Here is a 27,645-nt window from a genome sequence, read left to right as displayed (position 1 = left end):
ATATAAAAACAAACTATTTGGGGGACTGGGAGAGGTGGGGTCACTGTTGAACAATGACAGGTTTCAGAGTAGCAGCCGTGTTAGTCTGTATTCGCAAAAAGAAAAGGAGTACTTGTGGCACCTTAGAGACTAACAAATTTATTAGAGCATAAGCTTTCGTGAGCTACAGCATCCGATGAAGTGAGCTGTAGCTCACGAAAGCTTATGCTCTAATAAATTTGTTAGTCTCTAAGGTGCCACAAGTACTCCTTTTCTTTTTGCGAATACAGACTAACACGGCTGCTACTCTGAAATCTAGAAATAATCAAACCCAATTTTCTTTTGGTACAGGGAAAGCAACCATGATGAAGGTTTTGGAATATTATTGTGGAAAATTAAAGAGGGAAACATTGAGTTTTGTAGAGAATTTTTCTTATTATTTGTACTAGTGTTTTTAGAAGCCTTACCCACACACTATGCAGACATATAGTAAAAAAACCAGTCACTAACTTCAAGAGTTTATAATCTAAAACCATTTTGAAAAAGAAACATCAAGCTTCTGCCACCTCCTTCCTACTCATGCAGAGTCTTTGTTTTACTTTGGCAATGAAAGGTTCAGATCTGCAGTTCCAAATTAATTGTAGGATTCATTTTAAAGCAATTTTAAAATACATTTTACATTCATCACAGATTCTGCACTGTTGAATGAGATTTAATATTTCACTTAATGTTTCTTTTGAAATCTCCCTAATTTAAACTGTCACTGGTAAGAAGCCAGCAGTAGCCCCAAGGGAACGAGCTAGACGAGTTGATAGATGTCTGTCTCTCTCATTCCCAAGATTCTTGCATGACAAGGGATGGACAGTCTGGCGGAACCTGCTTACCTCTGAAAAATTAACTGCCAAGGGGATAATCCCTGCCACGTAACAGCCCACCAGCATAGCCAGAGACAGCAAACTGATGGAGATGAAATCATCCATGTTGTTGCTTTTTGTCCACTCGCTTAAAGTGAAATTCAACTTCTCCAGCTTTTAGTGCATGTAGTTTTTCAACTTGTTCAGGTGTTGCGGCTCCAGCAGAGTCATGAAGGTCAGAGGCGCCTCTTCCCCGGTGGTGCCACAAACTCCCTCCCTCCCCCAAGAGCTAAGTGTGTGAGAGAGACACCCCGCTTCCCGGCCCTGATCCCTGGATCTGTCAACAGCAGCTGGGATCCCACGATTCTCTCCCTCTCGCCGCCTCCCCTGTCAAGGGCCACAGGGGATTAGGCCACCCCCGGGGGAGCGGAAAGGCCCTTTCTCTCCCACAGCCTGGGGGCAGGGGGGCACTTTTTCGCCCGGGTGAGAGAAGGGCCCACCCCGCTCACAGACGATACCAGCCCCAGGGGCAACAGAAAGGCCGCTCGCCCCGAGACACAACGGGGACGGAGGGAGCGAGCCTGGCCCTTCCTACCGGCCGCGGGGAGACGCCGGCAACGCCTTCGCCTTCCCCCACGGGCCCCTGGTCTCAGCGGACTGGCGGAGGGGGGCGGGGAGCGGTTCAGCGGGGAGCTCAGTCCCTTAGGCTTCCGGCTCCCCTTTGCGCCCGGCGTCCCCCGCGGCTGCCATGGAGGCCAAGTGGCAGCTCCGCAGTCAGACACTTCCCCTTCCCGCGAGCAGCTTCCGGGTTAGCCGCTTGAGCCGCCCCTCAGCGGGGGGGGGGGGTGGAACGGAGCGGCTTTCTCACGTGACTCACTTTCTCCCGCCACTTCCCGCCCGATTCCAAGATGGCGGACAGATAATCGCTCAGGGACCATCTTGGAAGGGGCGAGAGGCACAAGGCCTCTGATAGGACACGATGCCCCTATCAAAGATGAATACGAAAGTCTCAAAGAACGGCGCCATTGTGCCCCTTCCGGCATACGCAACGCCGGTGAACGCTTTGCCGTGTGGTATTCTCGCGAGAGTTTCTCTATCGCCCGGGAGGCGCTCTGGTCTGGTCCCGTGATGTCTATGGTAGGGAACTAAGGGCTGTTTGGCGGAGTGTTTCCGGTTAGCGCAGGGGATTGCGGGTGACCGTTGGGAACTGTTAGTTCGGGACGGTCACAGTCAGCGGGGCTGTGGAGAACGAGTCGCCATGGTGAGGGGGGGGGGATCCCGGGGTGCGGGGAGGAACCGGGTCGGGCTGGCCGCGACGTAGTGGCGGCGGGGATGGGTCTGCTGAGGGCGACGTAGCGCTGCGGCCTGGCGGAGTCCCCAGCCGCGTGTCTCCCCTCCCGCTCCAGGGCTGGGGACCGAGCGGGATACAGACCCCGCCCCTTCCCGACCGCACGAGCGCCGCGGGGAGAGGGGCGGGGGCGAGTCTGGCTCGCGCGGGGCAAGATCACGGGGACCCTCGCGCGGCCCCCGGGGACGGCGTTTTTTTCCCATCCGCGGTGGAGGAGGGGCCCTGATTCCCCAACGGGCATCTCCAGCCCTGGGCTGCTCCTTGCGCAGGGAGGGGCGAAGGCCCGTGCGCGGCCCGTGCTTATCCACGCGGGTCGATTCCTCACCCACAGCACGTGTCTGCCCAGGCGGCTGGCCCCTGGGACAGGGGTTTTAGCCTTAGGGTGACCGAGCTGCACGCTTCGTGACTGTGCTTGTGGCTTTGGCTGGTTCTCTCTGCTGCACACGTGGGGCTCGGGCGGGTTTTCTCACGATGCGTTTTCCGCTTCTTTATACGCCAGAAATTCTAGGTCTGTTTAGGCTGGAAAAGTCTGTGATGACAGGAGAACTAGTGTAAATTGAAATCCCCAAAGGGAGTGAAAGGCCTGTATACATCACACGTGGGGAGAGTCAAGTCCAATTTTTAAAAAAATCCTTTGCGGGTCACTTTTTAATCAATATAAACTCTTATTCAACGAGCTGCTTCCTTGAATTTGTGGAACATAATGCCATTAAGCAGCCTGTTTTTTTATTCAAATGTTTTCTTGTAGCACTTGAAACCCAGAGCCCTCTTTATATCTTAAGAAAAGAAAGTGAAATTGATCTGTACTGCTTCATTGGTTAAACTGAGTGAAATGCAAAAAGAGCTGATAATCCTAGTGCTTTGTTACGTTCATGTAAAAGTGAACTACACTGAAGGAAGCCTACTGATCAGTGCTTTGGTAGCTGGCTAACAGCTGCCCATGAGGAGGATATATTTGAAGCACTTCTGTAAGGGCTAATGCTACTATGACATTCATTTAAGTGAAGTTCTTGAGCCAATTCAAGCAAATTACTACTTCTGGCTGGCAGTAGTAGTAACTTAAAACCCTGCTCCATCTGCTACATACCATCTGCATTCACTTGATTGTACTTATATCAGTGCCCTGGCCCTGCCCTCTTTCCATCCCCTGCTTCCCCGATGTCCACTGTTCACTATGGGTGCAGCATCTTAGTCATGTTGCTGAGAGCTAGTCTATAGTTGGTAGAAGCCTTTCTGCATGGGTACTGAGTAGATGCTGATGTCTGAGCCTTAGTACTTTGGCTTTCTGCACTATGTTAAACGTGTTTTGCTTGGTAATGTCAGTGGGTGGTAATTAAAGCCATTTTTAAAAGACCTGACAGGAACATAGTAGGACTTGCTGTAACAGATCAGATGAAAGTTCCATCTTGTCCAGTACCGTGTCTGAAAGTGGACAGTATCAGGTGCTTTGGAGAAAGGTGCAAGGAGCTAGAAAGTCCTAGAAATTAAAATACATTCATCCTTGAATAGCTAACTGCAGACTGTAATTGTGGAACTTTGTGTTCACTTGTAACTGATGGTGAATACTCAATCACATGTTTCATGTGCTGGCTTTTCACCTTGAGGTGAGATTTTTAATGTTGGTGAAATGAAAGTTTGATTCTACCCTGGTTTTCCATCATTTAGGGTATTAAAACAAAACCAGTAACTGCCAGCATTTACAATGGAATAAGCAAATCAATATAATCTCCAATATAGTAGGTTTTTTTTTTAATTCTCATTTCTTTTGTTATGCTGGTGTTGTATTTACAATGGAACAGCCTGGGCCTTGCATACTATTTCTTGAATACAGTCAGTGTATTTGAGTGTGAAATAATACAAGATTGTTATCCAAGAGAGAAGTACGTGTGTACATTGACAAGTCTCAGCTGTGATTGGAAGAAAAAATTGATGGCCAAAACAGTGCCACGAGGCAGTCCTCTTTTCAGTTTCTAATTCATGGTATAATGTGACATTTGTTTTCTGTACTACAGGCCTCATAGGATTTTTTTAGAAAGAAATGCAAAGCGATTTTAAGACTCTTACTCTGATTCTCCTTTAGACAGTAAGATTTATATGTTACAAGTATAGAAGATCTGATTACTAGAAATACAGCTGAATTTGTGTCTTATGGGTTGGTCTTCTAAACTTCAGTTTAGTCTTTGTGTATTTAATGTGTATTTTTTAAGTCTGAGTCACTGTCTTGTTTTTGTGCAGTCTCACACAATTTTGCTTGTTCAGCCTACCAAGAGGCCAGAAGGGAGAACATATGCTGACTATGAATCAGTGAATGAGTGCATGGAAGGTAAGCATTGCTGCCTCTGGGATGAAGATGCTTTAGACAATCTCTTCTTGTTAAGGCCAGTTTAGTTAGATTATTTTTTCCAAACTTTCACCTGCTGAGAGAATCCATTCTGAACACATTTCCTTAAATTAAAAAGGTATAAAAATAACTCAGCAAAAAGTGCCCTATTGGTGTAACAATTTGCTGCAAGGGGTGAAAGAGTTATTTCAAAAAGACTCCTCGTTGCTTCACAAATCTTCTTCCTGTATTTATTCAGAGTTCTATTCTGACTTTACTGACTAAGGCCCTGAAACTGCAATGAGATATGCACTGTAATGAGCGGTAATCTAGATCCCATTGTTCTGCACATAATCAGCTGAATAAATACTAATTGCAAACTCTGCTACTAGGAATGTATGAGCCAGAAAGAAACCAGTTTGACTTTCAGACACACACTAGTTTGCAGGCTAGATGGAAGAAAATGTTTTCATTTGTAAATTGGGCTGATTTTATATGGATTCACTGGTGGCCTCATCATCTGAGGTGCTAAGCACACTCATCTCTTGTTCAAGACAATAGAATGAGTGTTCAGCACTTCAGGACCAGGCTCTGTGAGACATAGAACCTCACTGTTCAGACTGCATAACCACACATGAAGCAATTTGGGTGTTTAATTTAGCGTTACACTTTAGCACGATATAAAGAAGAGCTGACTGTGGGTTAACATTTTAAAAAATTGATATATCATGTTAGTTCTTATACTCTCTAACATCAAGCATATGTTATTGTACCAACTGCATTAAAGTTTTCCTCAGCTAGACAATTCTTTACTCACCAAAAAAAATTCTAAAAGACGTTTTCTTCCAAGATGGGAAATGTTGATTTGCTGCTTAGAGGAATCTTAATGTAAAAAATATTGAACTCTTGTGGGTTTTTTAGAAAGTGCAATAATCATATTTTCACCCCTGCTATAATCTGATCTCTTTACATTTGGAAAAGTGACTTTCTGCCTGTTATGTATGAAAGTCCATTGCTCCATTTGAGAATATTTACTTCCTTGTTTGATGTCCGATCCTGTTGCACAGCAGGCAAGTGTACAGCTCTGTTGCTAGGATTTGTCAACTTAACTGCTGCTTTAGAACCAGCAATGAGATAATTCTAAAAATTTGGCCTGTGTACTCAGTAAAAAAACAAGTATACTGTACATTTTTGTAAAATTATGCCTTGAACTAAGTGTAGAATTAAAATCCAGAAGACTCTTCTCACTACTTCATAAGTTATGGTCTTGAACTATTCCTTAAGTGTGATACCTTAAAAAGGTGTAAATAATAGCGACCCATTTCCCACATCAGTGTGTTCTGGGTGCTGTACAAACAATTATGAGAACTAATCAACACTGTAAAATTGAAATATTAAAGCTGAGTGGTATTGTCTCTTAAAACAATTCTATAGTGTCTTCATGTTCCCATTCCAAATGTTCTTCTATAAACTTTATTGTTGCCTGTAACTTTAATACCAGAAGGAACTTATGGCAATCTGAAACCACCAGCCTTTTAATGCCATTATTGATGGTACTGAAAGTTCTTATCTCTCTGCAGGAGTTTGTAAAATGTATGAAGAACATCTGAAGAGAATGAATCCCAACAGCCCATCCATTACGTATGACATCAGCCAGTTGTTTGATTTTATTGATGACCTGGCAGACCTCAGTTGTCTTGTGTAAGTACTATTCTGCTGTATGGAAGGTAGTACTTCAAACACCCATCCTATTTTGCAGATGAAGGGATGGTGTCCCTTCCATTTTGGGAAAACAGCTGTTTTAAAAGTAACAAGGAATCACTTATAAGCTTGTGTACAAAATCAGTGATGTAATACTTGACAATATTATAATATTTTCCATTCTCACCTGTACCTATCAGTTGCTGACCAGAAATGTGTGTCATTTCCGTTTAAAATGCTCTTTATATTCTGTGAGGTGTAACTAGCTGTGTTGGTGAGGCAGCAGTGTTCCATAAAACAGACTGGCATTCCATATCACCATTAGCAAGAGTTGCTCTGGGACATAACATTTGTCTGAGAGTAAGTACACATAACTTTGAAATTGACAGTTCCATTTCAGATTTTATCCACAATAATGTTTATAACAGTTTAGGTATTTGTACCCAAACACATTTCAGTAAGATTACAAATTGCATTATAAACTGCCCAGAACTAGTGCTTGATCCCTCATTTAACAAAAATTTCATAAGAAAACTTTGTACTGGAGTTCCAAATGCTACTAAAGCTTGTCTAGCATGGTTTGATTCTGAAGAGGCCACAATGATGGTAAATCTTACTCCACTGAGGACCATATTGGCAATGTGCTAGGGAGCCTACAGGCTGCATCTAACTTTCCTAAAGTGGAGTATGCTGTAGTCAGTTTACCTGGATCAAGACAGCATTTCACGTTAGAAATGCGGGGTAGGATTTAAAAAAAAAATTACTTTAGGGACTTAAGAACACAAGTCCCATTGACTCTCAGTAACAGTTGTGGTCTTAAGTCACCTAGAGAATCTCACCTATAGTCTCCAGGGTTCTCCTCTGTATATAAAAGATGAGGGCAGCTCAAGATGGCATTGTAAGTTCTGCATGCTTTCCTACACCTGTGGGTGACTAGACCCATTTTCCCTACTGTTCTGCTCTGGAAAATACAATTTAAATCTCAGCACTTCTGACAATTCACAACTGGTTTTCATACCATAAATATTCAGCTACTTTTTGACTTGCATCCTTAAATTTTGTAGAAATAAGACAAGAAGTCTAACATGCAGTTAAACTACCTTTTTCTGTTTATTCAACTGTCATGGGCGCAACTGCTCTTCATAATCGGAGTAGAAGTTAACTGTAAAAGGATTGTCAAAGCATTGGATGACTACTGTAAGAAGTTAAGGAGCGTAGTATGTGTGCAGATCTCTAAGTCTTCTATAATACTTGATCCAGCTGCAGTGAAGCTATTTTTAATAGGTGCCTACCTCTCTCGTACAATTACTTGTTTTTATGACATATTATTTTGAGAAGTCAGAAAAGAGCCTGCAGGCTTTTGGATTCATCAGCCAAAGTCATTGATGAGAAGGATGAAAAGATCACTTAATACTAGTTTCAGAAGTTTTATCTTGTCCTTGAGTTCTCCTCCTACCGTGCTTGATCCCCAGCTACAGCAATATTGGGGTGGTGCAGGGTTGACCAATCATGCTATGTTTTGTTTTCCCCTCTGACAGATTAATGATATGATCCTTGTTTTTAAAAAGGAGTCTCTGTTTTCTAATACAATATTATGTTTTTTAATCAGGAGTCTAGTCAAACCTAGTAAAGTCAAAGTGTGTTTGAGCCAAATTCTGTTTTAGCTTATAGTTTCCCACCAGATAGCATACTTGGCGTGTAATGTACTATGCACAGTTTGTGGCTGCACATATCCCTGTGCTGCTTGATATCTAATCTTTCAATGCTGCTTTAGTTAATGATTCTTAAAGATACATTTAGTGCTCTGAGAATTAGTAAAAACCCAGTAACTTATCCTGAAGGTATCTATCACAATTGCATAGAGATGCTGAAACACTTGTCACAGTCTTGCTGGGATTTTAAAGATCCTAGGGGAGAGGGGTTTTTTTTCCTGTTTGTTCTGTAAAATCTCTAAAGTATCTTGGACTGAATCAAATGGCATTACAGATCTTAATTTTTGGCTCATCCAAGGCTTAATGCTAATGATCCCTTTCTTGTCCTTGTCACATGGGTAAAAAGGATTGTGTTCAGAGATATTCTGTTAATCCTGTTACACCACACTTTCTTGGAGTATCCAGGTCAGGCATTGTATATTTTAAAAGGCACATCCCAGATTTAAGTATTAAAACTGGGCATGAGGGGTCAAATCTTAGTACTACATCTACACAGATAGCTACCTTCATGCATCAGCTTGTTGAGTTGCTTTTGCTATAAGTAGATAGGACTGGCAGCAGTGGAGGCAGTGTTTTAATATAATGTTTTCTGGGTCTGTCAAGAGCTTGGTGATGAACTCTTGTTACTTTATACAGTAAATGAGCTCAAATAAATTTGTAATCCCTGACTTGTAAAAAGAGAATGAATGTGTGAGAGCTTAGTTCGTAGCCTTCTTTTTTGGGGAGTGTGCTTGTTCTGAGATCTAGACTCTCACTGCCAGTTGATATGTGAATGGGTTGCTGGCTGTAGCTCACGAAAGCTTATGCTCAAATAAATTTGTTAGTCTCTAAGGTGCCACAAGTACTCCTTTTCTTTTTGCGAATACAGACTAACACGGCTGCTACTCTGAAATCTGTCCTTATTCTCTTGGCTTTGATCTTTTGTTAGGGAGAATGAAGAAAACACTTAAGAGCTCTATAAAGCCTCACATGACTTTGAAGATCTTTGGTTTAAAAAAAACTTCTTTAACGATTCTAAGCACAAGTAGAAAATCTGTGGTCTTAAATTCCAAATTTCTCACTTATTTAAATATTTAAAAATTAATACCTTGCCTGCTGTTTCTTAAATTCAAGGAGAACCAGCATTTCAATTTTTTAAAAATGTTTCATGACTTGTGTACAATTTTCAAATTCTGAGGTGTTTAAAACACTTTTTAAAGGCTTTCTCTGTTCACTTTCCATTTTCTGTAGATGGAGGAAAATCATTTTCCTGAATTTTAATGTAAAAGAGAGAGAGAGAGAATGTGATCTAGTAGTTACTGGTGCTTGAAACATCTGGGTTCTGTTCCATGCTTTTCAACTGATTTGCTGTGTAACTTGATCAAGGTCACTTCAACTAAAATTCCCATCAGTCAAATGGAAGCTTGATCATGCTTCAACTATCTGTCTGTAAAACATGGATAATACTTTGCTATCTCACACACTTTGTGAGCTTTACAAACAGTTTTTAAGCCTCTTCTGAAATGTAAAACCGAAGTACAAAGCAATGTTACATTAACCGTTTTTTTCTTTCCCTAGTTACCGTGCTGACACTCAGACATACCAACCCTACAATAAAGACTGGATAAAGGAGAAGATCTATGTCCTCCTCCGCAGGCAGGCTCAGCAAGCAAGCAAATAATGGGGCAGCCTCATTATGGGGCTTGGGGAGGGCTTGGACAACAGGTGTGTACAGTAGTAGAAGTTTTGTATTATAGTCATCCTGTTGTCATCTTGTTAAACTAGTCAGGACTGAATGTATTGTTAGAGATGCAAGGACTTTGTTCAGTTTGAAACCCTCTTTTTAGTGTAAATGAAAAAGAAAATGTAACATCTTTGGCAGGGATTTAACTTTTTCTCTCTGGTTAGCTAATAATCCTACTTTTGTTCAACCCCCTAGGGCTGTTCATATGCTTCGCCAGATTCACTGTATGTGCCCTTCTGCAGGATGTCCAACTATTAGTTATGTCATTGAGACAAAAGACTTAGTGGAAAATAAAACGAATACTCTTTAGTTAAATCTTATGTGTGCTGGACTTTTTATCTGACTTGTAAAGCACTTTAGAGTAATTTAAATCCTACTGGTCAGTGTGCTGTATAACAGGGATTGGAAGGAGTACGTGGACTGAACTATGAAAGATTTTCTGTTGTATAGTGTATAGCTTCATATGAGCAAACTTTTTCCTAAGTGCTGCAAAACAACAAGGTCTGTAAACGAAGTTGATGTGTCTCTTTGACTGAGTGCTTACGGCTTTGAGAGAGAGCCCAGGATTTATACTTATTGCTGGTGAAAATCTTTCCACTTGGAGTATAAAAGGAAAAGATTTGTTAATATGAAGCTATGTGGTATGCAAGAGAACATCTTTGAAACACCTAGGACTGAACAGTCTGGAAGGAGTGTATGCTGATTAAAGTAATGCACAATTTAAAAGGACAACTAAAATTCTTAAATACTTTACTTAATGGGTCATGTGGTGACAAAGAACATCATGTTTATAGTGGTGTTGCCAGAACCACTCTTACATTTATATTAGAACTGGTAGTTCTTTAATATTGTGGGGCTCTGATTGCCATGAGTGGGCTCACCTTTATCTTTTGAAAGGTGCACATTTAATGTGTTTATAAACAAAGTAAACTATCGAGGAAACAAACAGTGCTTGAACATTCTGCTCAGTATACTAATGTAGTTAGAGGGATAAGTGTCCTTTTGAGGCCCCAAAAATGTATTTTAAAAGTTCTGCGACACATTGTGTTTTGGAAAACTATCCTTCAGGGATGCTGCATAGAATGTAGCTTTCTTTAAAGTGATTGCAGAGGATTTTTTTTAAATTGGGCTTGTCCTTTCTTGCTACTTTATGGGTAAAGGACCTGAAATCTTTTTTTTTTTTTTTTAAGGTGGCTTTTTTTTTCCTACAGTTTTCTTTAAACTTAGAATAATCAGGAATGTCAAGTCTGGTCTTCCTTCATCTTGTTGGACCATTGGGAGCTCTAACACTTCAACTGAAGGGGTGAAGGTGTTGGGTCTCTAACATTTTAGAGAAAAGGCATTTTTGCTAAATAGTGACAAAATCCCTTCCCCTCATTTGTTTAGCTTTCAGTCTTTGGTCTTATGAGGGCAACATTGCACTAGTTTTGAAGTAATTTCTTTCAGCATAGACAGGACTTGAATTTCTAATGTGAAAAAGTTGGAAGGAAAACCTTTTAGGTCTTTATACATAATAAATAAGTGCCCCAAAAAAAAAAAAAGCCCTTTTTCCTTTTGCAGGTCACTTTGAGAAGACACATTGGGACTTAACTATGGTAGCTAAAGAGTGATTGCTCACCAGAGGAACAAAATAAAGTTAATTCACACACAACTTTTTTTTCCCTATCGTTTTCAAAGACTATGGCTTCTTCAGCATGAGGAGTCAGATACAGAGATAAAAATAAATAATAAATAAAATAATTCCTTCTCTGCTCTTCTCTACATTCTTGCTCTCTTGGGTCTAGATTCATCCCTGTGCTGGTGCAGAGCCAGACAATGGGAGGTGGTTTGTGCCTCCCAGATCCTGGGTTTGCTAGGGCTGGTTTGGGCTCAGATGCTGGCTAGGGCTGCTGTAACAAGTCCATGACCATTTCTACTCTAGAACATCCTCTGAGCCAGGGACTCCTGTGGGAACAGGGGGATGCAGAGCTAGAGACCCCTTGTGCCAGGAGTATTCCCTGGGGGCATTGAACCACTATAGGTAGCAAAGTGGCTGCACAACAGGTGTGATTCTCCCCCAAGTCCCAGCTTTCTCTGACTGATCTAAGATTCTCTTGTGAGTCCCTTGCTCTTGAAACAAACTTTTGGCTGCTGGCTTGGGAAGCCAAATAGCAAGTTTTATGCTATTATGATATAGAAATAGTATTCTCCATGTAATCTCAGAGCTGCCTCCTCCAATCAGATGTTCACAAAACAAAGCATTTTAAGTTGTTGGTCTATTAAGACTAACTGCTTAACTGTACAGCTGACTGCAGAACACCTTTGGAGTTGAAAAACTACTGCTACATCTTCCGCTATGAATGGCTAAAAGGATTATCGAGAAAGCCTTCTTCCAACTACATAACACCGATTGCTGCTTCAAGGCTATGATGGGAGAAATAAGGTCTCTAGGTTCTGGGAGATGCAGGAAGCTCAGGTGCTATGTATTCTGCCACTCCTCTCCAGTGGGTCTCTGAACTCTCCAGTCCAAGCCTCCTTTCATTTATTTATTCTGACAGTTTTCAGCTCTAGGAAATTCATGTATTCGAAGTACAATTTGCAAAAAAGCCACTTTGTTTTTTCTCCCATACACCTGTCATCATTGGGAAGTTGTTCTGCAGCTTGTAGTTCTTTTCCCCATAGCAACAATGTTTTGTATCAGTTCAGACCGTACCACTATAGTTGTGTACTTGATGGGGGTGGAAGAACTCCACTGCTACTCTGCATGGGTTGAGGTATCAATGCCCAGAGCAGACTAAACTGCCAGCTAACACCCTATCTGTACTAACAGTGGGAAGATCCTCTGGGGAGATGCATCAAATTCATTAATGCTTTCAAGCAGGTAATGCCTTAACTTCTGATATCAATATTCTTACCATACTCTGTTTAAGTGTAGAACGTAAACTAGTGATGCAGTCTCCCATCTCCTGCCACCATGTAATACCCCCGTGATTCATGTAGTTTACATCATGTTTTTGTGGAAAATTCAGCTCAGGTTTTTGCATCAAACAAAGTAGACATTTTGTAGATCAGGAACTGTTGCAAGTATTGTCATCAGTCCTGCTGCAGAGGTTACAGCATCATCTGACTAAGAAAGTGCACTGAGAGGATTGGTCACCATAATTAGTAAACGTTGCTCTTGCATGTTTGTCTAAATTTAACATGTCCTCCTGATTGATCTCCAGAAATCATACTTGTTTCTCGTCAGTGTCTTCGTCACATGGGCTCTCTAGTCTTGTCTGCATTTTACAGCTGCATTATTCCAAAAACTCATTTTGTCATTGTATAGTACTGCATGCTTAACTAAAGTTGTAGAGCTGGGGGTCAGGATCCCTCAGGGTCGCAAGGTTATTACATAGGGGGTCGTGAGGTGTCAACCTCCACCCCAAATCCCGCTTTGCCTCCAGCATTTATAATGGTGATAAATATATAAAAAAGTGTTTTGAATTTATGGGGGGGCACACTCAGAGGGTTGCTATGTAAAAGGGGTCACTGGTAAAAAAAAAGTTTGAGAGCCACTGTTATAGAGGAACTTCTGTATTCCCAAATGCCATTTCAAAGCACATGAAATTTTGCCTTGCCTGAATTGCTAGTCTGAGATCTGGAAAAAGCACAACTTGTTACCTCTAATGTTATGTCCTCATTCAAGTGTGCTGCCTCAAGGTTTCTGTCACTGTCTCAAGCTTCAAAAAGGAATAAGTACCGTAGTCCTGGATTTTGCTTCATTAATTACCTTTCAGTGGGCAATTTTGAATAGGTGTTTAATATCTTTAATGTTTGACTGTAGCAACCATAACCTTAAAGATTACTGTTGCATATCTCAGAAATTTTATCAAGATGGGACAAATTTGATTTGTACTCAGTTCAACTATCTTGCAATTGATTTTTCTGCTTATTTGACAAAACTACTTTTAAAATTACTTGATTTCAATACAAATCAATGTTAATCACATTTTCTACAGTATATTGTTGATTACGGTAACAGGAAATTTAATCCTGTTTAAATCCATTTAATTGAGATTGGTATGCTGTCCTAAAGGAGTCTGGAGAATGGATAGTCTGGAGGCCTACAAGATCTGCAATAAAAAGAATGACATGCTAACATAATGCTCTCCCTGATTTAAACAAGGAAGTACTAAGTAAACAAGCCTTTCCTCAGTCTTATAAGGTAAGCGCTAACTTTTTTTTTTCTAAATAGATGAGAGAACCTGAGGCGCGGAGTGGGGAAGTTTTGTCCAAGGAGGGTAGTGTTGACTAATGGCTAGGGCACAGGAGTGGGACTTGAGACCTGGGTTCTATTCCCAGCTCTGTCACTGGCTTGCTGGCTGACCTTGGACAAGTCACTTCACCTCTGTGCCTCAGTTTTCCCATCTGTAAAATGGGGATAATGATATGTCCTTTTGTAAAGCACTTTATCCATGGTTGAAAAGTTAGTTATTAAGATCAGACAGAAATCTGTGGCAGGGACAAGATGGCTCAGATCCATTTACCATGTTGCATCTCCTAATAGTCTGTAGTAGAGGACAAAGGTTCACACATTTGAGAACAGTTTTATCAACTTCCCACAAACCTGTATGTTACGCAGACTATGGTCCTTGAAATTGTGTTTGTGTAATTACATGAAATGCAATACTTATAGTCTTCATGGCTGAAATGTAGACTCAGCAGTAAAACTCAGTCATTCTTTAGCATGACCATTTATTTCACTGACGGCAAGTTTAATAGACTGAGTATTCCTACTTCTAAAGAGTAAGCGCGTACTGGTATGGCTGCTTCAGATGCTTTACAGAGTGCCCAAGAAGTGATAGATTATGCACACCTTTCAGTGCTATATTAATGATGCTTTAGTTAATCAGCAATCCATTGAGAGGGGGACAGAATATTGTCAGCCACTTCAGCTACATCTTTGCCATCGTTCCAAATTTTGCCACCTGCAGAAAGCAATAAGCCTGAACCCTAAGCCTGCCCATAAACCAGGTCATTCAACATAGAACTCAAGTTACCATACGCTAAAACTTCTTAGTAATAAACAGGCTTTGAGTGTCTTATTCTAAAGAGTTAAACGCTACCTAGCTTCCCCCTTCACATTGCAGTAGTGCAGAGTGTAGGCAGCATACCAAGTCTTTTGAAGAGGTAAAAGTGACCTGCAAAGGAAACAAAATTGGGTTTGTCCCCTTTTTAGTGTTTTATGAGGGATAAAGAAAGATGGAAATAAAAAATTTAAATCTGGAATATCGTGGAAGAATATAGTAAGTGAAGAAGTTGTGAAATTGCCATCACAAGTATCAAGAGACTGAAAGCAGAGCAACTGAGGAGAAGGGAGTTGTTGCCAGTCTGCTTTACTTTTAACTCCAATGCCTAACATTTGGAGAAAAGAAGCCTTTGTTAAAGATTCAACATTACATCCTCAAAGGAGAGAGCTTGTAATACATGCATCTCAAGGAAAACTCCAGCAACACCATGGTGGACCATGCCTGACAGTTCTAATGTTTTGTTTGTTTTTTTTTAAAAAAAAAAAGGCAGAAAAATTAAATAATTTTTCAACCTTCTTTACACATCACAAGGAAGCAAAAAAAGCACAACCCAGTTTTATAAACAGCACTTGCATCACCTCAGTAATTAGAGCTACACAGAGACCATTTCTGTGACGCTACTAGCAGCGTGGGCACTGAACATGCATTTAAACATGGAAACTTCTGACAAGCAAAATTACAGTGAAACCAGAAAAAAAAATACTTCTGTCTTCAGCCATTTTGAATTAGAATAAAGTATTTTAGTTATTTATAATCAAGGCCCTTTGTTTTCAGTTATTACTGATTTTTACCAAAAATTTCCCTGGTTTTGTGCAAGCTATTGGCTGTTACTGCTTTTCACCCAAAGTTTGGGGCCTATGCTACTTAGGACTTCCGGAATTAACAGTGAAGCGCCTTATATCAAGTCAACAGATTACTGTTGGTATATTAAAAAAGAAAAGTTTTATTTGTAAGAGGGCTTAGAAATAATGTTTTATAAACTCATAGGGGGCATGCAGTGTGTGTTCAATTTAAATTCAACAACAAACTACATTAAATTATTTGTTACAGTATCTCATATGTTTGGGTACCATCTAGTGGCGTTATGTATTAGGCAACTAAATACAGTTAAATAAATAAATCACAGTACTAAACCCCCCCGTTTTTATCCTCCCCCCCAATATTTACCCCAAAATGCTGATTAATTTTTTGCACCAATTTTCAACCATTTCATTTTTCACTGAAATTCCCTAGACATTTTAAAGAAAATGAAAATGAAGGGCCTTTCTTATAATCCACATTAAATTATAATCTTTCTGGTCCAGCAAAAATCTCTGCAATGCAATCATATTCGGAGCCTGGCTGGACAAATAAATGCAATCCAACAGCCCATCAAGAAAACTCTGATAGATAATGAAAGGCAGTGGTTGCTGGGATACAAATGTAATGTAATTTCAGGTTCCAGTTTCCTCAACCATTATGGAGCCACCCTTGTATCGGTTGGAGCCCATGGGGTCTGCTCACTCAGTAGAATGGTGGAAACAAAGATATCTGGTTTCTCAATCTTCCTGTTTTCGCAGGATCTTTTCCTGTGGTGTCACTAACTAATGCAAGAGCATGTTCATTTCTGCTGAGACTAGTAACAGTGGGAACTGTGGGTGCTTAGCCCCTTGGAAAATCCACTTATTCAGATGCCTAACTTTAAGCAAGATATGAAAATGTTGACCTCAGTGCATCTTTGTAAAATACATATTTTTACTTCCTATAGCTAGCCTAAGAATGATCACTTGAAATAAAAATTGATTTTAAAGCATTGCTCCTAGTCCTATAAAGTTTTTTTCACACACTGTCTTGTCTGCTGTAATTTTATTTAGCATTGGATGAATAGCAATAGCTGATGTTTGATCGAACACCAAAGAAGTGGATTTATCACTTGTCCTGAGTGGAAATGTTTGGTTTTGCATATTATGAGTGACAGCTTTTATTATGACCTGTTAATCATTTCATCTGCACTATATTTGAAAATCACTGAAGTTAAAGGCCCATCTGGAGATATTACAAGGAAACATGGGGCATCAGGAATTAGTGCTCTTATTACTATAATCTGAATTATGCTTGTTTGAGCAGGTTAGCTGGCTGAGTTTTGGGCACTGCTTAACTTTATAGCTCTCTTTCTTCTTTTTAATCGTGCTCAGATTGAGTTTGACACATACAAATACAACAAGCTTTGCTTCATAGCCCAGCTCATTGCTAGAGCGTCAGCAGGGGTTTACCTAGTAATATGAAGTTTGTACATATGCTAGTCAGTCCTGTCATACCACCTCCTGCACTATCCACATAATCTAAAGTAAACCTGCTATTCTATGCCATGGTTCTTATGTTTCTGTCCAAAGCAAAAACACCTAGAGAATGAACAAACAGCACTTCCCGTGTGTGTGTGTGTGGCTGCTGTGTGCACTGAGCTCTGCAGTGCAAGCAGGAAGGAAATAGGGATGGCCAAGAAACCTTGCCCCAAACTCTAAGCACCCAGGACTGTTCTTTGGGTTCAGTTCAATTCCTATCACACACACAATGGCATCGTTGCTGTTGATTAGCAGGCCACCACGGGGCCTGAGTAGCATTAACTAATCCTTGTTACTTCACATGAGCCACTGAGGTGGGGACATAGCCCTCAAAGTGACTTTTCCTGCCCAACACTCCCTGGACCTGCCTCCATTTTTCACTAGACTGATGGCTTCCACAGATGTTTCACAGAGGCAATAAAGTGCATAGATAGATTTGGTGGGAGTAAAGTAGAATTATTGCACATGATGTAGCTGCCTTTTCTCTGCACATTTTCCTCATAGTTTTTCCACTGGTTTGATTTCTTTCTGCATCAGGTGGTGGAAGGGAGCATTGGGGTCAATGTGATCAGAATTATTGCACATGATGTAGCTGCCTTTTCTCTGCACATTTTCCTCATAGTTTTTCCACTGGTTTGATTTCTTTCTGCATCAGGTGGTGGAAGGGAGCATTGGGGTCAATGTGATCACTTATTGAGTGGGTATCGTTAGAGATCAAAGTAGCATTTGCTAATAGGCCGGAGAAAGACAAAAAATAATCCCTCCCTCCCTCAAGAGTCTTCAATAGTACTGTAAGTGGTACCGCAGATAAGTGGCATTAAGTGGTTTTTAAAGTGTCTGGGCTATTAATGTGGCAGCTCTTAGTTTGCTGGACAGAAAACTAAAGGCAATTAATTAAAAGGAATTCATGGCTCTTTGAAGTGTAATACTTGCACTCTCTCAAGTACTCTCCAGCTGGCCTTGGCTAAGCTTTGGCAGTTGCTTGTTGCTAATATTTTGACTCCTATGACTAGGGAATTTAAACTCTGTAATGGAAACATCATCTGGGTCCATGTAGTGAATGGTGAGACTCAGAGTTATGCATCTTGCCTACTTAGAAGTGAAAACACAGAGAAAATTGATCTGCATCTTAAAACCTTTTAAAGATTTCCAGACTTTCTCAGACTTTCTGAGTCTTTCTGATCATTTGCTCATTGCTAGGAAACAAATTGTACCTCTACTGCTGTTTCCCTTTCTTTATACTGCTAGAACTAGGGGTAGATTAAGACATGATTTAACAGATCAGCTGACGTGGGCCCTGGCCTATGAAAGAAGCCCTGAATATACTCCCTCTGCCCCCTCCCCCACATTTTGCATTGTTTTTGTCAGTACCAACTCCACCCTGCTACATCTTTCTCCAGCAGCCCCACCCTACCCCCCTGTGAGCAGTGTTGGTCTTTCGGGTTTTATACTCACTTTTATTATTGAGACAGTATTATGTGGAGATTCTGAACTCGTTTGAAGGTTACACATGATAGCATTACAAACACAGTTATGTGAATGCAAGGTAACAATGAACTCGATTCAGATAAAAGCTTCAGGCATCTCACAGAGTATCTAGACTGGGATGAAACCACAACTACTTTGCCTTCAATGCCTTACACCCCCAGCCCAGGTAATCAAGCACACTTTACTCAATTAAACAAACCTTTGGAGAGTTGTATATGAAGATATATGGAGGGAGCATGGCTAGTGATATGACTTGAAGCCAAATGATCTAGATTCTATTCCCAGTTCTGCCACAGACATGCTATGTGACCTCAAGCAAGTCACAAACTCTGTTTTTTCAGTTTTCCTATCCATGGGAGGGAATAAAAATAACGTTTTATGTCACGGGGGGGAAATGATAGTTAGGAACAAGATGGTCTAGAAGTGCAAAGCATTACCTTTTAGCAGGAGCAGTCAAGACTCTTATTTTTGATCCACCCAGGGCAGTTTTAGTCCCGGGTGTAAACAGAAATGAAAAGCCTCTTCAGTTTAGTGACGTTTTGGTGATTTCTACTTCCAGGCTACCACAACTGAACTTCAGTGTGCTGCATGCAGGGGCTTTAAGATACAAATATTGGGATTGAACTTCTGGAAACCATTATTGTCTGCCCTTTGCTTGTATATTAGACAATTTTGTACATAAACACCTGCCTGTGCACTTTGAGCATGATGGTACATGCATGTGATGGGTTTTGCACATGTAAATTCTGTCACTTGAGTGTGTAAGTACTTATGCTTTAAAAATGTGTGCATGAAACTTTGTGTGTGCGAAGCTGCATTCGTACAACTGGAGGCAGAATTGTGTGATCCCTTTGAAAAAAATTGGTCCTCTATGTTATGAGTGGTGGCAAAGCTCTATCAAAATCTCACACAAGTTGTGAATTCACCCCAATATGGGTTATTCGGGTAATGCACAGGTCAGTGTAAATGTTTTCCACTAAGTTTTATGTCCAATTATTGAAAAGGGTGTGGGTATTTATTTATTGCAACATAGTGTGTCCCTAAGGGGTCCTTACTGTAATTTATGTACAGCTGTGGTCCTGAACCTGGGATCATACTCCCCAGCCATGTAAGTCATCAGTAGTAGCCATGGTAGGAAGTTCACTCTCAATCACATTGCTTGTCTCTGGTCTTCTGCTGGAGCAACTGCCTCAGCCACTTACAACCTGGTCTTCCTGAGAAGTGCTCCTTGAGCCAACAAATTTATTCTCTGTGGTGTCCCTGAAAACACTCAGAGAACATGTTTAAGGGATTCTGAGTGCACTTGAGGAGGACTGATTACAAGCGCTGATGAATGTTACAATCTGCAAAAGGATGAGACTAGTCACCTACTGTACAAATATGCACAAGGAGAAGAGCTAGGGCAACTGCAGCTCTAATTTTTGATGAAGTGTTGCAATGTCAGTCACAGACTTTTCTTCACACCACACCCGTTCTTTCTGTTTAGAGAAGCATTTTGAGTTGCTGACATGTAAACAGAAAGGTGGTGTGGATGTGGGGTTTGACAGTAAGATTTTGTTTTATAGGGAGCCTACAGTGGAAAGAATTCTCCTCCTATTTGGAAGTGGCACTGCAGAGCTGGAGGGGTTGATAACAGAACAGAGATTCTTTTAGGTATCCAGTTCAAATCTGATCTAGGCTGATACCTGTTTGGTGGTAGTTTTAGTCCCTGTTCCTAATGAACAGGTGCCACCAGGGCTAACTGACATAATTCTTGGTTATCTTAGCACAGACATCAAATTACCCTCCCACTGTTGGATCAGGGCTGGGGTAACTTGCAGGGCAGCATGAGGAAGTTTGCATTGGTGCTACTTGTGCCATGCCTGTTTTACAGGACAAGATTTGTGAATTCCTCAGAGCGCCCTTTTCCATATTAATGTATTCCATTATTACAACAGGGGGCCTGAATCATGATTGCCCTGTGATCTCATGGCACAGCCAGCAAAGCCATCTCCTGGGGATGTTCCCTGATATAGGGGGATCCCATATAAATGGGATCGAGCTAGAATAACAGCTCTACTCAACTCCACAGTAGTTCCACCTACAGGGAGTGTGTTGAGGCATTCCTGAGGAAAGGAGACATGATCAAAGTATTGCTTCCCTCTGGCTATTCCTGGCAACCACAATGGCCCAGGAGGGCCACAGGCAGCCCCAAGTGCCCAATCCTATGTCTATACCGGCCTATGAAAGGGGAGATCCACCCCCTTGAATTGAGTTCATCTCTGGCACCATGATGAATTGGGCTCTAAGTCAATCTGGCACCTTTTACTAAAAATAATTAACTTTGATGAATAAGAACAGGGCTGGGAAACAAAATGCAAGACAATTTGGAGGAAATGAACATTTTCAACCAGCCTTAGTTTGACAAGTAACGGTTGGTGCCCAAGTGGCTTTCCTAGCATTTCAAGAAAGGTTCAGAATTTCACAGATGCCTGGCAAACCCAAGCCGAGAACGTTTCGTTTACACAGAGATGATGTGTGACACATTAAATGTTGCTAATGAGCATCAGGTGTTTTGCAGGGGAAAATGACTCCTGGTCTTATGTAAAGTAATTATTTTAAAGATTTATTTAGCATTTAGATTGCTTAAGAGGGAAAAAGCTTCCAGCAACTGCTTGCCTTGAAAAATGCTCTGGTAATAAATGGATCTCCTTGAACATTGCTTTTGTCTCCCTAGACAGAAAATAGAGAAGACACTTTAACTTGGGATAATTAGAAGGACATAGTTGGGTTATCTTTGTCAATGGCATTACAACATACAGCCATTACATTTAAAATAAACAAACAAAACCATGGAATAGTGTGTTTAAGCAAAAATTCCTGCATTAAACACTTTAAGTCATTTGAGAGGGGCTCTGAAAGAACCAACTTGAATGCTCACGCTTTGTAATTCTATGCAAAAGGTAAACAGTTCAGTATGGTTTTGTACACAGCTACAAATTTTTTGCATCCTTTTCAGCCATTAATATTTCTGGACTGATACTCTCAGATTGCACAAACCAGTACTCGGATGGGAAACTTCCAAGGCAAACCCCAGGTGCTCCAAGAAGTGGTACTGGCTATTCAGTAGGGGAAGCTCTTATGTCCCAGCCTGGTGTTAGGGGATGCCGTGCTAATCAAGGTGCAGTCTTTCCAATGTGAGAGAAGACAAAGGTCTTGAGCACTATATAAAAATGACTTGGACGCACTGACTTGACCATTGCTTTGTTTCAGAGCCTCACAAAGTGATTCATACCATAGAAATAAATGTATTTTTGATCTGTTGTCTCTTGTCTTACACTTAGATTGTGAGCTTTTGGGGCAGAGACTGTCTTTTTGTTTGGTTTGCACAGCACCTAGCACAATAGGGTCCCAGCCACTACAGCAATACAAATAATAAATGTAAATCTCTCTCTACTGGTTGGTACCTCTTCTGTTAATTGCTGGTTCTAAGGCACTCAGACACCATTGTGATGGTTCCTTAAGCTGGTTCTCTATTTACTATTTGTACAATGCCAGCCATATGCTAGGTGCTGTTTCATTTCTATGACAGATTCCGCTGTAGCACAGTGATCTTTCCGTGTGGATTCTGTGTGCACCTATATAGCTGTACAAAATTGCCAAGAACATTTACCAGCCCAGGAACAAGATTTACATGCCTGCCCTTTTCCATGATAATCTATAATAATCAAAAGCAAGTGAGTAGAATTTTTCAAGGCTGTGTAGATGGGAGTTTGTATGGATGAGTGTGTGTACATACACACCACAGCTGGGTGAATAACTGATTTTTCTGTTAGCCTAGAGTTCAGGTGGAGCCAAAACTGATTTTTTAAAATTTTTGGCTAATCAAAAAAGTCAGAAAGTTTTTGTTTCAGGTCAAACCAAAATATTTTTTTCCCCATCGCAAAATGAGACGTTTTATTTTTGGCATTTTAAACCTTCTTGACAAAAGCAAAGGAAAAGACGAGCTAGAATGACTAGCCAGAGAGGAGGAGATGGTGGCGACCCCCTTCTCCAGAGTAGCCAAGTGGTTCGGGCACTCAGGTGAGAGGGGAGGAAACCCGGGTTCCAGTATCTGCTCCCGAATTGGAATTTGAGTCTCCACACCCCAGGTGAGAGGTCTAACCACTGGTCTGTTCTTTTAAGGGGGGGGAGGGAGGTGCACTACCATCACTGCCTCCTCTGTTTTGTGAAGGGCACCTTAATCCCCTTATGAATCTAGCCTGAAAAATCAAAACGTTTCATTTGGATAATGTCAGAGCTATTCATGTTGACATTTCCCACCTTTTTTCATTTCAACCAAAACAATTCACTAAAAATTGACAAGAATTCAAGAACTCGTTCAGTCAACCCAAATCTACATTTTTCAACCAAAATATTTCACCCCAGGTCTAAAACACACCCCTACTAGATTGCTTAGTAATATGGTTCCAAACCTGATTTGAAAAGATTCTTAGGTGTGCCAGGCAGATAACTCTGATGAACAACTGGGAGCAGCGTGTCTTGCATCTCAGAGAGGGCTATGATGAAGCTGCATGCTGGGATCTGCTCCAGGAGACCATCTTAAAACTGTTCAGGGTCAGATGAAGAGGCAAAGCCAAGTAGCCAACTGTCAAGCTGAGCAAATCCAGCACTCTGTAGTAAAAAGTCCATCTGCTGGAATTTGGGACCTTTTCTCAAAGATTCCAGAGATGTTTCCACTTTGAGGAAAACGGCCCACATCAGAGTTGTTGATACACAAATGATAAATATGCTTTCTGCCTCCCTAAGAGATCTACCATATTCAGTAGCATTGTAAGCTGGATTGAAAGATAAAGCCACCACGGTGTAAGCTTCCCACTCCCACCTGTCTGATTTCGGCAGGGAATAGCATCTGCTTCTCAGAGTATTGTTTAGTTCTACCTGATTTTCAGCAGAGAGCACTAATGCATTCCAAAGGCAGAGAAGGAAAACCATGGACAGGGTGACTATGGGCTTGGAGATGCGTGTGCACCAAGATTTATGTGGAAAGGGTCAACAAGGCACCCTTCAGAGTGCCAGTACAGTAGCCATTCAGGATGCAAGCACTGGTTTTACGGTTCTCTAACTGTGACCCTTTCAAAGTTTTAATGTTAGAACAGCTGAGAAACATGAATCTGTTTTACAGGTTTACTAATAAAGAGGAACAAGAGCGACTGAAGCATCCATAAGTTCAATCCTTCCTTTCCTCTATGTCATGCCAATGTCTTATTACTCCTACCCAAGTCTGCCTACAGCCACATCCACCACAATATCTGGGAAAACCAAACTACAGCATTACTCCTGGCCAGCTGCTATTTTAAAATGGGGGGACAAGGTGGGTGAGGTAATATCTTTGACTGGATATTACCTCGCCCATCTTGTCTCTCTAATATCCTGGGACTGACATGGCTTCAACACTATTTCATATTATAAAATGCACATTTCAACCTTACTCAGATCAGCAGCCAGGACCAGCTTAGGCCTGTGCAGCTTCCCAAATCGGAGTGCTGGGCACTGATAAATAAATTCTTTTGCATCCCTGTATTTTTTCTCAGTGTGTCTAACTTTCAGTTTTTAGCAGCAGTATGACCAAAAATTGCTTCCCAGATTAGTTATGTGAATTGCATTAATTTCACAACTCCTTATTTGTAACGGTTATTTTAAAAACAGAGCATGAAAACCTGGCCCTATTGAAATCAATGGCAAAACTCCTGTTGATATAACCCAGAGTTATGGAAGAAGTGGGTTAAGAGAGGGAATTTAGATTTTAAAAGAGCCAGAAACTCAATGCACACTTACAGAGCTTCTAAGAGAAGATTTATTAGAGAACCATAACAAAAATACTTCACCTTTCTACAGTATAGTGCCTTCCACCCAGGTACTTTACAAAAATTACTAAATTAAATGACAGCTGGTGTGGTAGGTCAATCGTATAATCTTCATTTTATAGATGGGACATTGGCACAGAGAGACAAAGTGATTTTCCTAAGGTCACACGGTGTCAAAACCAAGACTAGAACACACATCTCCCACCTCCCAGTCTCCTGTTCTAGCCAAACGGAAAGAAAACAAGCTAACACTGAACTAACTTTGTTCTCCATGGTAACAGCATCTGGGTTTTTGAAGTAAAGACTCTTAATCATTAGAGATGGAAAAGACCTATTAGAGCATCCATCCAGTCTGTTGCCATGCAAAAGCTTGGTTGTTCCCCAAGGTATATTTATTAGTGCTGTGGTTTTAATCCACAGGAGATTGGCTAATGACCACTGGGGGCAGACCTGCACTCTCCCCAAAGCATCACCCAGAGCAGGAAGAAAAATAGTTTTGTCCCAGATGCCCACATGAAGAGAATACAAAATCTGTCACTTTTCGTTGAAGTAGAGCTCTGTGTAAGCTTGCTTGTCTCTTTCTCCAACAGAAGTTGGTCCAATAAAAGGTATTACCTTCCCAACCTTGCACTTCACGCATTTTGTAATGACAGAGGTCAGCACTGTGGCACTTTCTCTTGCAGCCTTGTTTGATACAACCACTAGTATTTGCCTTCTACAGCAAGCAGGCTTTATAGCAGGTGCTGGAAGCACTGTGGTCAGCACTATAGACACAGACAAAAGCCTGTGGGCCATGTAATTTTTCTGCAACAGCAGAGAACAGGACAATCATTAGCTATGTGATTTACTGTGCTGCAAGTCCCCTAGGCTGCCACAGAAAAACCATTCACGTTTTAAAGTTACCCCAGGAGCAGAAATACAATAAAAATCAAGGCCCTCTCTATATTGCGCAGAGTGCATATTGCTCTGTTAAAGGGCTATGTGCAGATCTCTGTATTATCCATAAATCAGTTCATTCAATGACTTCCTCTTAGGGGATTCCCCTTTAATCAAATGAAGCCAACAAGCGACTACCCTCAAGAGTCAGTTTCTCTGTGGTCAGCATCCTCCTTCATCCATATCACTTGGGACTCTGGTACATGTTTCTTCACTAGCCCACAAAGTGGGAGCCCATCACACTAGATTGCTCACTTGCAACATTCTTTTAGCTAGGGGAAAATTTTAAACCCCCCTTCAAAACAGGGAAAACATAATTGAGGATTACAGTAAATGCTTGTGTATACAGCAGGGTGCCTAACTGCCTGTCGTGCACCTAGACTAGATAGGAAACACTTTATCTTGTATTTGAGCAATAATCTTGCAAAAGATCAAGCACTGTGATACAAGTTATCTGATCCTCTGTGTTTCTTACACAATTGTCCTATGTCCTTGAAACTTAAGAGGGTTCCTCAATATTAAAATGTGTTCATAAATCTATCAGTGTAAATCATTCATTGCAAGCAGGGTTGGTTTATAAGATGATCAATTATGGTAACCCCAGCTATTGAAGGAACAGATGAGTGGGACAGATAGAAGAGAGAAGTAGGACTAGGGAAATACTGTGTAAAAGTCAGGAGAGACTCAGGAGGCTGGAGAGACACCTGTGATAGCCTAAGGCAGCACCGAGGACAAATGAACCAATGTGCCAGCAGCTGATCTGAAGAGTGAGGATATCAGGAGGTTGGAACAAAGGCTATGAGAGCACAAAACAATGCTAAGAACAAGAGAAGTCATGGGCTGGCCAGCAGTCGAAGTGAGGTGAAAGAAAGCCTTGGGCATTTAGAAAGAGAGCCCTCACTGAGATCCTGCTACCAAACTGAGGTTGGAAAAGACTCGGGAACCTGGTGAGAAAGGTGTGGGGATCTGAGGGAATCCTGGTGGCTGGAGAAACCAGTCTATGAGTGGTGGTGGCGAAAAGAGGCCTGGGGAAGAGCAAGTGGAGACAAAGTCATAGGGACTGGAGGCAGCAAAAAGGTAAGAGGGGTTTGTGTGTATGTGTTTTAGACTGGAGGAAAAATTATGCCCTCATCACTCATTTTTGTTAATTTTATGAGAGGATCCCTTTCTGCCCAGGTCAGCTCATGTGCAAGTGGATACAGTCTGTATTTATACTGGCTTAGCTCGGTGTCAGATGGCAGTAAATGTTTTGCGCTGGTTTCCATAGAAATGTTAACCATAGCAGCTGGTATCCATTGAAATTGGTATTAAAAAACAGTTTTTCCCCCCGAGTGGATTATTTTGTTGTCTTTTCTCCCATGGTGACTGCACAGAAGGATATTGATGGAGTTGGGTTTATTCTGCCTTTTTGCATTATACAGTACCAAGCATATATCCCAACCAGAAATCACAGATGCCATTCAAAGAAAGGACAGTTCTGACCCAGAGATTTGCAGATTACCAAGTGCTACTTTGAACATTTCCCAGAGTGATTTCCAATGTATGAAAGAGGTTACCTCACTCTTAAGTTTCTCAGTTGTTTTGGCCACACTGCTGAATTGGTTGTGAGATACAGATGCCTATGGATTAATTTGTCAGAAAAGTGACAATGAGCTTGAGTCTCTCCTGTGCCTAGTCTCCACTCAGTGCAGCAGTAGGGTGGAGGCTGCCAGGGAACCAAGTACAGCCCCTTGATTCTCTGCCTGCCCAGCCCCAGCATGACTTTGTTCTAACTGGGGTCACAGGTATAACATCCCTAAGGGACCTTACAAAAGTGAAGCGGAGCAGAGCCTTCCCCTCCCCCCCCCCGGGGCGGGGAAGCTGGTACAGGAGCAATACTCCGTTGCCAGCAGTGCCTGTGCTACAGTGTTCTATGTGCGTAACCCTTCTCTACAAGGAGGAGGGAACCATCCTCCCTCATTCCCCAGGTCAGATGCAGCCAGTTTGGCCCTTGGGAAAGCCATGCCTGTTTCCTTGGATAGGGCCTGTTAAAAGCCTTCAGGCTCAGTGAATGTTTGCTTAGCTTCCTAGGTTCTAAGGAGCTTGCAAAACTCAGTACACATGTAGAGAAATTGGGCTAATATCCTGCAGCACCGCCAAGACCTGGAGTTCCCACTGCATTTCAAAACACCTTCATCAGCACACCCGTGTAATATCAAATACAAGATATGATACCTACCAGCCTGAGGAGGGACTGCAGGGTCTTCTCACCTCTGCTAAGTTCCAAGGAAGCTTGAAACCAGTTCCCCCTTTCAGGCAGTCACTTCCTGGAGTGGCCACCATTGGCATAGGGCCTGATTCTAAACCCAAACTTTCAAAATGGAAGC

The 27,645-nt window shown here is 41.6% G+C and overlaps 2 protein-coding genes across 8 annotated transcripts in view; one reads left to right on the top strand and one right to left on the bottom strand.

Moving 5' to 3' along the window:
- Positions 1 to 1,830, bottom strand: part of SLC39A9 (solute carrier family 39 member 9) — a 46,670-nt gene extending 44,840 nt beyond the window's left edge. For all 3 annotated transcript variants that reach the window (XM_043517471.1, XM_038407336.2, XM_038407330.2), the window contains exon 1: positions 864 to 1,830. In XM_043517471.1, the coding sequence (XP_043373406.1) occupies positions 864 to 959 (96 nt within the window). In that variant the 5' untranslated portion in view covers positions 960 to 1,830. The remainder of the gene's footprint in view (positions 1 to 863) is intronic.
- On the top strand, positions 1,686 to 15,146 carry ERH (ERH mRNA splicing and mitosis factor). Of its 5 annotated transcripts, none has more exons than XM_038407340.2 (5): positions 1,686 to 1,970; positions 4,417 to 4,504; positions 6,082 to 6,202; positions 9,472 to 9,618; positions 11,198 to 15,146. In XM_038407340.2, exons 1-4 carry the CDS (start codon positions 1,962 to 1,964, stop codon positions 9,572 to 9,574), a joined length of 321 nt encoding a protein of 106 aa, XP_038263268.1. In that variant the 5' UTR covers positions 1,686 to 1,961; the 3' UTR covers positions 9,575 to 9,618; positions 11,198 to 15,146. The 5 variants fall into 5 exon arrangements, with proteins under 5 accessions (XP_038263268.1, XP_038263267.1, XP_043373407.1 ...); XM_038407339.2 differs by lacking the exon at positions 11,198 to 15,146 and adding an exon at positions 9,833 to 9,952; XM_038407342.2 differs by lacking the exons at positions 1,686 to 1,970; positions 11,198 to 15,146 and adding exons at positions 1,978 to 2,094; positions 9,833 to 9,952.
- The last annotated feature ends 12,499 nt before the right edge of the window (positions 15,147 to 27,645 follow it).

The sequence above is a fragment of the Dermochelys coriacea genome, chromosome 6, assembly GCF_009764565.3.
Source record: "Dermochelys coriacea isolate rDerCor1 chromosome 6, rDerCor1.pri.v4, whole genome shotgun sequence".
NCBI classification, from domain to species: Eukaryota; Metazoa; Chordata; order Testudines; family Dermochelyidae; genus Dermochelys; species Dermochelys coriacea.
The sequence above is the reverse complement of the archived record's forward strand: the minus strand, read 5'-3'. Positions and strand labels throughout refer to the sequence as shown.